The following is an 11,944-nucleotide window of genomic DNA, read 5'->3' on the forward strand; positions in this document are numbered from 1 at the left end:
CAGGCCCTGCTGTTCGAGGACAACAGAACAGAACAGATAGATAGATAGATAGATAGATAGATAGATAGATAGATAGATAGATAGATAGATAGATAGATAGATAGATAGATAGATAGATAGATAGATAGATAGATAGATAGATAGATAGATAGATAGATAGATAGATAGATGTGCAACACATGGGATCAATATTCATGTCAGGAACTTGGAGCAGAGCAGACAGAAGATGTCCAAGACGGGGTTGAAAAACGCACTCAAACGCACTCTCTCCCACACACACACACACACACACACACACACACACACACACACACACACACACACACACACACACACACACACACACACACACACAGTTTTGTTAATGCCATTTTGTTCATCGCTCTCTCTCTCTCTCTCTCTCTCTCTCTCTCTCTCTCTCTATCCCAATCCCCCACCCTGTCCGCTTCTCTTTCCCTTCCTTCAGGCTCTCTCTCTCAAAAATGGTGTCTACGATGATGACTCTTATGCTCTCTCTCTCTCTCCTGCAACTCACTGCAGGTAAGTGTGTGTGTGTGTGTGTGTGTGTGTGTGTGTGTGTGTGTGTGTGTGTGTGTGTGTGTGTGTGTGTGTGTGTGTGTGTGTGTGTGTGTGTGTGTGTATGAGTGTGTGTGTGTGTGTGTGTGTGTGTGTGTGTGTGTGTGTGTGTGTGTGTGTGTGTGTGTGTGTGTGTGTGTGTGTGTGTGTGTTTGTGTATGAATTTTCAAAACATTACAGCTCGCTATGATAACCATTTATACTGTGTTGACTGATACCACTTTGTTTACTTTACCTTGTGTTACCTGGATGAAGCACAGGTGCATGCTGTTGCCACCAGCACTGCTCTCTGCATGCCTTACCTACAGCAGTGATGGGCAACCTGGATTTGGTAGTTTTAACGATCGAGTGCCACTTACTCCAAATTACCTGGTTTTACCTTTAACCTATGCCACTTTCATGACTGTCATGTCATGCTAAGCATAACAGATCCGAAATCTCTCCTAAGAGAAAGGCTAATCGCCTTGAGTCTGGGCCCTTAGACCGCTCAGCTATCCTTACTGCAGGTGGGATATTGGCTCGGCCTTCCAACACCATAATTGGCCAGTGGGCTCCTCATGCATTGGGTCGATTGCTATGACAGTGTTGTGTAAGGCTGTAACCAAATTGTTTCGAAATCACGATTTGCAGAGTTCCAATACTGTACAACAGTGGTTCCCAACCCTTTTCTTAAGGGACCCATGTTTTTACTATTGTAAGCTTTGGTCACCCAACCACGCGAGCGCCCGCACGAGACGGAGTCACAAGATGCCCTCTGTTTCCTGGGAAAACCAATTTTAGTTATTTTATTCCTCAATTCGTCTTTGGTCAAATATAGAATAAAGGTTTAATGTAGCACTTACAATTTGCTGCTTCTATGCATTTATTAGTTAAATGCTTTGTCATTTATTCAACATGGGCTATATATATTTCAAATGAAACCCCTTAAAATCAAGAGGGCTCCGCGACCCCCTATGGATCTTTGGCGACCCATAAGTTGGGTCCCGACCCATAGGTTGGGAACCACTGCTGTACAATACTGTAACGTCTCCTCTACCACCTGAGCAACCACCACCCTTCGAAGGCAAACCATAACAGCTGGTGAGGTTAGTGAAGTGCACCTTTGAACTCTGACCTTTGCCCCCCCCAGGCATGGCCCTCGACCCCACTGAGGCTCCGCCCCCTGCCTCCCGGCTGGAGTCTCTGTCCACGATGACATCCCCCGTGATGTCACCCGGCGTCCTGACAACCGCCGTGACATCATCCTCTGCTCCCCGCGCCACGCCCCCCTCTGAGGAGGAGACGACTACCACTCTCATCACCACCACGACAATTACCACGGTGCACGCGCCAGGTAACACACTCACCTGCTCATACCAGCGCTATGGAATTCAGAGTTGTGACAACCAAAGTACAGGAGGTCGGTTGGTGACATGATTCACGTAGATTAAAATAATTCTAGGCAGCGGTTTTGTTTTCACTAGAGACCAACTCGGAAACCACTAACAAGCAAAGATGATGTAAAAATGAATTTGAAATGGATTACATTTACCTTTGCTGCACTTTCTGTGTTCAACTCACTTCCTGGAACTACTTTGGAACTGTGTGAATGGTGTTCTGTGTGTCAAAGGGTCCATGAGCCGCCATCTTTGTGTGAAAATGGAACACGGAGGTCAATGGGATTAGCCTAAGTCTTGCTTCCATGGCACAGTAATAGTGAAAAAAGGATAGGCGGCGTATGTACCCCCTCAGGAGGCTAAGAATGTTCAAACTTTGATCTGAGATGAGTCCTTTTGCACTGCCACAATTGAATCAGTAATTTCTGGAAACATCTCAACGTGCCATGGCAACCGCACCTGTTAGGAAAGGATAGCCCTGCACAGAGTAGGACTTTCCGCTGAGAAAAATCACCAGGCAGGGCCATTCTTCCAGGGCTGTAGGAGATATATTCAAGACTCGGGCGAAAAGGATAATGAAACACACCCTTCATCCTAGCCATTCCATATTTCAAAGGCTGCTGTCTGGGAAAAGTTTGTTTTATACGATACAGGACAGAAGGATTATTCTTTTTTCCTTTAAAAAAACATATTAGTACAACACATATCACCCCCCCCCCCCCACAAGCATGTTAAGTAAGGGTTAACGTTCGGCGAGAAGGTCGCTACCGTGGAATAGCAGCACGACAGAGAGAATCTTTAGACCCCGACGCGGAGCGGAGGGGTCTTGTTCTCTCTGAAGTGCTGCTATTCCACAAAGCGACCGACTCGGCGAAAGTTAACTCGCTTATTATATGGATATACTTAAATGATTCACACATGGCGGGGACATTTCTTTAGGCCTATTTAATGTTAAGTTTATTATAGTTTTTCATGTCAAAAGATTGTTGCTGCGCAAAACAAAACAGTGCCGTTGTGGAACACCGCTAGGCAACAGCTAGGTAGCCAGGACAACAGGTGTTGTCTATCACAGCAGCTGATTAGAGTCTTGTTGAAAAGTCGCTTTAGCAGTGAAAAGTCTTGTTGCCATTGACAGCGGTCTGATATAGACCAACCCGTCCGTTATCGAAAAATAACAGACGTGCGAACGTTGGGGAGCCCCGTTGAAATGAATGGAGCATTCGACCGATGACGTCACACCATATAATAACATACTAATAACGCTTATAACATATAACAGCCGTACGGTTAATAATATTTGTCCTATACACTGTATATATACATACCTAAGAACTGGATGAAGTATCTACTATGTCACACGTAGGCTTTCGCACAACTAAATAATAATAATAAATACATAGGCTCGGTTTGAAGCCCAGCGAGCTGTCTTTTTAGCACATGTGGGCATTGTTTTCCAGCTGCCTTCTCACAACTAGTTCCATATATGGGTGCAATCATTGTACCAAACCTCCAGATCTGTACTGACACCTGTGTTTGTGTGTGTGTGTGTGTGTGTGTGTGTGTGTGTGTGTGTGTGTGTGTGTGTGTGTGTGTGTGTGTGTGTGTGTGTGTGTGTGTGTGTGTGTGTGTGTGTGTGTGTAGTCCAGTGTAATGCAAGTCTGTCTGGCCTTGAGGGTGTGGTAGAGTCCCCGGACCCCTTGGCTGCTCCCCTCTCCCCTCTGGAATGCACATACAGCATCGCCGTCTACCCCGGATACGGTGTGGAGATACAGGTAGCACTTCCTCTTCACCCAACACATCCTGTTCATAATAGCAACAAGCCCTCTTTACCCTAGCAACATTTCCTGTTTAGCCTGGCAACATGTCCTGATTGCCATAGCAACACTTCCTGTTTACCCTTGTAACACATCCTGTTTACCATCCATTTTACCCAGCAACATTTGCTGTTTACCCTAGCAACTCTTCCTTTTTACTTAGCAACACTTCCTGTGGTTCTTGGCCAGATCTTTTCCATAGCAACACTTCTGGTTTACCCTAGCCATGCTTCCTTTTTCCCCGGCTGAAAAAAGAGACAATATGAAGAGTTCAGGTGCAAAACCCCCTAAGTGCCTTTTCAGAAAATAATCTTAATTCATTTTTATTTAATACAAAGCTATCAAAATTGCATAGTTTTTTATTTTATTTATGTAATATAACTATTTATATGTATTATCATGTACATGAATGTAAACCAAACCAACAACGGGGTTCTCTAAAAATATAGAAGTGCAGGTCTTCAGAAATGGAGTTAGGGGGTTTTGCATCTGAACTCTTCATATAAAGATATATAAAGATTGTGCGCGTCTGTATGTTAAAAACTGTGTTGATGTTTTGTGTGTGTGTGTGTGTGTGTGTGTGTGTGTGTGTGTGTGTGTGTGTGTGTGTGTGTGTGTGTGTGTCAGGTTCAAAAGGTGAATCTGTCGAGGGAGGAGTCGCTGAGGATTGTGGGTCTGGGGGAGGGGCAGGCTGAGCTCTTAGCCAATGAGACAATGATGACAGAGGGTCAGGTGATACGCAGCTCTACCAATCAGGTGCAGATCCACTACCGCAGCCTCCGCCAGACCAATCACGGAGTCTTCAGCCTGCACTACCAGGGTACAACCACACAGATGCATTACACAAACACACACACACACACACACTCACACTCACACTCACAGACACACACACGCACAGGCACACACACACACAAACACACACACACACACACACTCACACTCACACTCACAGACACACACACGCACAGGCACACACTAACAGCATGTACCATAACTAGCCTACTAGCCTTCCTCATATCCTCTACTCCTCTCCATCTGTATTCATGAAACTTCACCCTCTCCTCTCCTCCTCTAAATTGTATTCACCCTCTCCTCTCCTCCTCTAACTTGTATTCACCCTCTCCTCTCCTCCTCTAACTTGTATTCACCCTCTCCTCTCCTCCTTTAACTTGTATTCACCCTCTCCTCTCCTCCTCTAACTTGTATTCACCATCTCCTCTCCTCCTTTAACTTGTATTCACCATCTCCTCTCCTCCTCTAACTTGTATTTACCCTCTCCTCTCCTCCTCTAACTTGTATTCACCATCTCCTCTGTTCCACCACTGCACCTACTGTATATCACCATCTCATCCCCTCTCCTTTCCTCTCCTCTCCTCTCCTCTCTTCCTCTATCCTGTATTCACACCCACTCTCATCCTCTCTCCTCCTCTACCCTTTACCCACTGTCGTCTCCTTGTCTCCTCCTCAATGTTATATCCACCTTCTCCTCCTCATCCGCTCTGTATTCACCCTCATTCTGCACAAGCAGGGCTCCCCCAGTCACCTCATCTCCTCTCCCCATCTCTGGTCCTACTACTATATGTACCTAATTTACCTCAATCACTAATACACCCAGAATAATATACCTAATATACCTCTACCACTCTCCCCAATATAAATCTAAAATATTTCTAAGATACCTAATAAACCTCCACCACTCTTTTCCTCCGACTGCACTACCAGGGTTCCCCCATTAACTTCAGAGACTGGCCGACACTATGCAGTCCAGATGCCCACCACTGCACCTCTATTTACCCATTCCTTTCCTTTCCGCTCCCCTCCTCCTCTTCCTCCCCTCTCCTGTACCCTCTCCCCTCCTCCTATTCCTCCTCTCCTCTCCTGTACCCTCTCCTCTCCTTTCCTCTCCCCTGCCCTCCTATTTTTTCCCCCATCCTCCTTGTCCTTCTCCTCTCCTCTCCTCTCCTCTCTTCTCCTCTCCTCTCCTCTCCTCTCCTCTCCTCTCCTCTCCTCTCCTCTCCGCTCTCCTGTTCCTCTTCCTCCTCTCCTCTCCGCTCCAATCATCCTCTTCCTCCTCTCCTCTCCTCTCCTTTCCTCTCCTCTTCCCTGTCCTCCCATCCTCTTCTCCCCACCTCCTTGTCCTCCTCCTCTCTTCCCCTCCTCTCCTCCTCTCCCCTTCTGCCCTCTCTTTTCCTTTCCCGCCCTCTCCCATCCTCTCTCCTCCTGTCCATTTTCCTCTCCTCTCTCCTTTTCTACTCTCATCTCTCTTCCTCTCCCCCTCTCACCTCTCCTGTCCCTTTCTTTTCTTGTATCTCCTCTCCTCCCCTCTCCTCTCCTCTGCCCTCCAACTCTCTCTTCCTCTTTCCTCCTCTCTTCTCCCCCCCCTTCTCTCCTCTACTCTCTCCTCTCCTCCTCTTCTCCTCCTCTCCTCTCCTCTCCTCTCCTCAGCGTTCCTCCTCTCCTGTGTGTTTCCCCGTCCTGTTGAGGGGGGCGGCGTGACGGTGACTGATCTTCATCCGGGAGGTCAGGCGCACTTCCACTGCGACCCTGGCTACCAGGTCAGACTTACTGAATGGTGTGTGTCTGTGTGTGCATGTGTGTGTATGTGCATGAGACCATGAGTACATGAGTGCACACCTTCACTCCGATCCCTGCTACCAGGTCAGAGATAAACTGACTAGTATGCATGCGTGTGTGTGTGTGTGTGTGTGTGGGTGGGTGTGCGTGTGTGTGTGTGTGTGTGTGTGTGTGTGTGTGTGTGTGTGTGTGTGTGTGTGTGTGTGTGTGTGTGTGTGTGTGTGTGTGTGTGGGTGGGTGTGCACTTCCACTGCGATCCCTGCTACCGAGCCAGAGACTAACTAAATATTGTGTGTGTGTGTGTGTGTGTTTCGATGATGACCCCGGCCTCCAGGTCAGAGGTCATGAGGTGGCCACCTGCCTCAACGGCACCCGCCCTCGCTGGAGCCAACCACAGCCCACCTGTGCAGGTGAGTGACCAATCACAGCTCACGGTAGACAATCACTTGGTGCTGTCAGGTAGAGGTCAGAGCGTGGCTGAGTAGCCAATTAATTAAACCGTATATTGCAGGCCTATTCAAATGGAGGCCCTGGAGCCAGATGCGGCCCTTGGATGGCAAGGCTCTGGCCTCCACAAGGTCTGGGGTCCGTTTCTCGATTCTTGTCGTTGCTAACCGTCTTAAGACCGTCTTAAGACGTAACAACATTCCCTTGGATTTAGTGGTGAGCGTCGCTGTTGAGACAGAGTTGAGTCGCTCTTACAAAGGACGTTGCTACCATCGTTAGCAAAGACGTTTTCGAGAATGGCACCCCTGACTCTGAACAAAATAGCAACAAATATGTGTGCTATCTATGGCCGTGCATAATTTTCAATCGCTAACACTTCTGGTTGGGGATATCTCTGCTATGCATTCACCATGAGAGTGAAATATTATCTTAAACAGTCTGATAAATATACCATCATAAGGCTACTAAGAAATAGAGAAGCGAATATCTGTTCTTTCTGGAAAGCTATCCACTTGTTTTGCACCCTAACCTTGGACGCCGTGCTGCTCGCAGTTTTGCTGATTCTATGTTCGGCCCCATTACTGGAAGGAATTGGAAAAACAGGCCCTCAGTGACTTTAATTGAATACCCCTGGTATATTGGTTTCTTTCCATTGTGCTAACTAGTCTTGCACCGATACCATTTTTTGGCCCCGATACGATACCCGATACCTGGACGATACCGATACCATACCGATACCGATAGCACCCCATTTGAAATGTATATGAAGGGCTGTAGTGCATACTACTTGGATGTAAAATCATTGCATGGCTTTGTCAGGCTGCTGCCTACCTTTGTGAAACAAGAAAAATACTAATACAAAGTGAATCCAGCAAAACTTTCTATACTTTTTAAATACCTCTATGAAATAACTAATGTCAAGGCTGTTTAAGTGTCATACAAGCACCTGTAAATGGTATCGGTGCCCTATTTGTTGGTACTCGCCGATACCGATACCACCATTTTAGTGCCGATCCAACGATCCACCGATCCACCGATACTGGTATCGGTATCGGTGCAACACTAGTGCTAACTCCTGTCCTCAACCTGAGCTTTTGGCATTGTGGTTCTCTTACGGCCCGCCTCCATGGAGAAAACAATTACGTTTCCAAGTCGTAATTTATAGGCCCTATGCACTGCCATAGTGGTGTAGTAGTAGTACTATGGTAGTAAAGCTTTTTCAGTGACTATTACAACGTACCAGTGGCAGAATGGTGTCTGTTAAGGGGCTACCTACGTAGTGTTAAACACAAGACTAATTTTGTATAAAAAGACACAAGGCTTGCAAAGCGAACTTTAACTCAGTGTGTGTGTGTGTGTGTGTGTGTGTGTGTGTGTGTGTGTGTGTGTGTGTGTGTGTGTGTGTGTGTGTGTGTGTGTGTGTGTAGCTGTGTCGTGTGGCGGCTGGATCCGAAACTCCACTGTGGGCCGCATCCTGTCCCCAACGCTCCCGCCCAGCGGTAACCATAGCAACGCCGGCTCCAACCTGAGCTGCCATTGGCTGTTGGAGGCCAAAGAAGGACACAGGCTCCACCTCCACTTCGAGAGGCTCGCACTCGACGAGGACAACGACAAGTAAGTCACATACACGCACACACACAAACACACATGCACGCACGCACACACACCTGCACGCACGCGCACACACACATGCACACGCACACACACATATGCACGTACACACACACACACACACACACACACACACACACACACACACACACACACACACACACACACACACACACACACACACACACACACACACACACACACAGGCCCTAACCCTAACATAGAGAGGGCCACATACTCAAACACCATTCCCAGAGCCTCGGACTGGACATGGACAAGGATATCCATGCAGTGTACTGTATGCATGGATGATCTTGATGTGTTATCAGTAAGGCATGGAAAATCATAGCCGATCCCTCACATCCACCAGCACATCATCTAATTAACCTCCTCCCTTCAGGCAAGAGGTATAGAAGCATCACAGCATCCACATCCAGATTTAGAAACAGCACATACCCACTGACTATCAGACATCGTAACCTGCCATAATTTCCCACTCTCTATGCACTTTACCCGTAATGCACTTTATTATCTCAGGATAATCTGCAATTCAACTGCTGTGTAATGTCGAATGGGACCCTCTCTGTTTACTGTTTGTGTCTACCCATAGTTATATTTCTTGTATGTGCTCTGCAGCTGTGTGTCTTGTCCATTGTTTGTATTTTATTCGTATTATTTGTTTGTATTATTTTATTTGTATTTTGTTTGCATTATTTGATTTGATGTTGGGGGATATGCTACAAAAAAAATCCCATCAACTCTTGAATTTGAACTTTGGTGGTTGGTGGTCCGCAGCGTATCCCCCCTCCTCTTTGATTCAGATCTTGATGTGTAATGTGTGTGTGTGTGTGTGTGTGTGTGTGTGTGTGTGTGTGTGTGTGTGTGTGTGTGTGTGTGTGTGTGTGTGTGTGTGTGTGTGTGTGTGTGTGTGTGTGTGTGTGTGTGTGTGTGTGTGTGTGTGTGTGTGTGTGTGTGTACAGGTTGGTGGTGCGCAGCGGGAACTCCAGCGTATCCCCCCTCCTCTTCGATTCGGATCTTGATGACGTTCCGGAACGTGGCCTTTTAAGCGAGGGGGCGTGGCTATATCTGGAACTCACTTCTGACTCCGCATCCATACCGCTCCTCTTCGCACTCAGATATGAAGGTGAGTTACACACACACACACAGACGGATAGACACAGACACTCACTAATGTGTACTATATACTGTATATAATGTATCGTCTCTCTGTAGCATTTGATAATGAGGATAATATATGGCCAGCCATGGCCTAATGGTGAAGGAGATGGGATTTAAATCATTCCCCTCCTCTCTTCTCATCCCTCTCTTCTCATCCCTCTCTTCTCATCCCTCTCCTCTCCTCTCCTCCCCATCCTCTCCTCTCCATTCTCATCCCTCTCCTCTCATCTCATCTACTCTCATCTATCCCTTTCTTATCCCTCTCCTCTCCTCTCCTCTCCTCTCTTCTCATCCCTCTCTTCTCATCCCTCTCCTCTCCTCTCATCCCTCTCCTCTCCTCTCCTCTCCTCTCTTCACAACCCTCCTCTCCTCTCCTCTCCTCTCCTCTCTTCTCAACCCTCCTCTCCTCTCCTCTCTTCTCATCCCTCCTCTCCTCTCCTCTCCACTCTCATCTCCCTTCTCCTCTCCTCTCCTCTCCTCTCTTCCTCCCATGCTCTCTTATCTTCTCCTCTCTTCTCCTCTCTTCTCCGTTCCTCTCCTCTCCGTTCCTCTCCTCTCCTCTCTCCCTCCCATCCTCTCCTCTCCTCTCCTCTCCTCCCCTCTCCTCTCCTCTCCTCTCCTCTCCTCCCCTCCCCATCCTCTCCTCTCTTCTTCTCTCTACTGTCCATGCTCTCCTCTCCTCTCCTCTCCTCTCATCTACTCTCTACCGTCCACGCTCTCCTCTCCTCTCTCCTCTCCTCTCCTCTCCTCTCTCCTCTCCTCCCGTCTCCTCTCTCCTCTCCTCCCGTCTCCTCTCTCCTCTCCTCCCGTCTCCTCTCTCCTCTCCTCCCGTCTCCTCTCCTCTCCTCTCTCCTCTCCCCGCCTCTCTTCTCCTCGCCTCTCCTCTCCTCTCCTCTCCCCTCTCCTCACCTCACCTCTCCTCTCCTCTCCTCTCCTCTCCTCTCCTCTCCTCTCACCTCACCTCTCATCTCCTCTGCTTTCCTCCCCTCCTCTCCTCTCCTCTCCTCTCCTCTCCTCTCCTATCCTCTCCTCTCTCCTCTCCTCTCCTCTCCTCTCCTTTCCTCTCCTATCTCCTCTCCTCTCCTTTCCTCTCCTCTCCTCTATATTCCTCTCCTCTGCTCCCCTTTCTTCTGCTCTCCTCTCCTCTCCTCTCCCCTCCTCTCCTCTCCTCTCCTCTCCTCTCCTCCTCTCTCCTCTCTCCCTCCCATGCTCTCCTCTCTTCTCCTCTCCTCAGCGTTTGATGGTGAGCACTGCTATGAGCCTTACATCCCGCACGGTAACTTCAGCACCAGTGACCTGAACTTTCCTCTGGGGGCGCTGGTCACGTTCTCCTGCTCGCCCGGCTTCGTCATGGAAACAGGGTCAGGGGTCATCGAGTGCATCGACGCCGGAGAGCCACACTGGAACGACAGCGAGCCTGTCTGCAAAGGTACACACACACGTACACACATGTGCACACACATACACGCATGCATGCACGCACGCACACACTCAAATGAGTGACATACACAGAAGTACACACACCTTTAAAAGCACACACACACACACACACACACTCAAACGAGCACACACACACACACACACTCAAACGAGCACACACACACACACACACACACAGTCATACGCACAGCCTTACACACCTTTAAAAGCATGCACCCTAGGGATACAAATTATCGATTAATCATTAGTCTTATCGATCGACTTACGGTTAATTAATTGAAGCGGCGTTTCCCCCCCGAAATCTCAATGTTTCTCGGAAATAAACTACTAAATCTAAAAAATGTAATAAAAAATGTACATAAAATACCACATTTAAATTAATTCTATTTCAATTCTTTAATCCAAAGGTGATTTAAATATTCCCACTATTCACACCCCTCTTCACATACACTCTTCATATGCCCATTTCACCTGGTTCTCTTGTCAGTTGAATTGTCAACAGTGTTTCCCACAGACATTTTTGAAACTATGGGGGCAGGCGGGATTTTTTTTTTTGTCGGGGGGGGGGTTCACAGGCCTTTTTTTGTCGGGGGGGGGGGAGTTATTAACGCAGTGTAAATGCAAAATGGCAAAACAATGAGTACAGTATGACATTGGCGCATGGAGAAACTATAGGCCTACGCCTACATTTCAGCCATTTATATTTTGAGAAATAAGGCTACATAATACACATGCAGGGGTCTATGTAATGAAAAAAATAATAAAACAAAATAGGAGCAGAGATAAGAATTTAAGATTGCTGTGAAATTGTTAACGCATAAACAAAAAGGGTCTAAGAGGGTAGGCTATGCCTTTCCCCCACACACACATAGGCGTACACATTCTACATGAGGGGTGCTGGTCACAGGGCCAGTTTTTCAAAAT

The 11,944-nt window shown here is 47.6% G+C and overlaps 1 protein-coding gene across 1 annotated transcript in view; it reads left to right on the top strand.

Annotated features, from left to right (window-relative positions):
* Nucleotides 1-1,707: 1,707 nt before the first annotated feature.
* sez6l2 (seizure related 6 homolog (mouse)-like 2) overlaps nt 1,708-11,944 on the top strand; it is a 19,149-nt gene continuing 8,912 nt past the window's right edge. Inside the window, exons 1-8 of the mRNA XM_063220911.1 lie at nt 1,708-1,909; nt 3,594-3,724; nt 4,394-4,586; nt 6,215-6,324; nt 6,678-6,753; nt 8,218-8,404; nt 9,382-9,545; nt 10,815-11,009. Of these exons, the coding sequence (XP_063076981.1) occupies nt 1,708-1,909; nt 3,594-3,724; nt 4,394-4,586; nt 6,215-6,324; nt 6,678-6,753; nt 8,218-8,404; nt 9,382-9,545; nt 10,815-11,009 (1,258 nt within the window). The remainder of the gene's footprint in view (nt 1,910-3,593; nt 3,725-4,393; nt 4,587-6,214; nt 6,325-6,677; nt 6,754-8,217; nt 8,405-9,381; nt 9,546-10,814; nt 11,010-11,944) is intronic.

Source organism: Engraulis encrasicolus, chromosome 17 (assembly GCF_034702125.1).
Source record: "Engraulis encrasicolus isolate BLACKSEA-1 chromosome 17, IST_EnEncr_1.0, whole genome shotgun sequence".
Classification (NCBI taxonomy): Eukaryota; Metazoa; Chordata; class Actinopteri; order Clupeiformes; family Engraulidae; genus Engraulis; species Engraulis encrasicolus.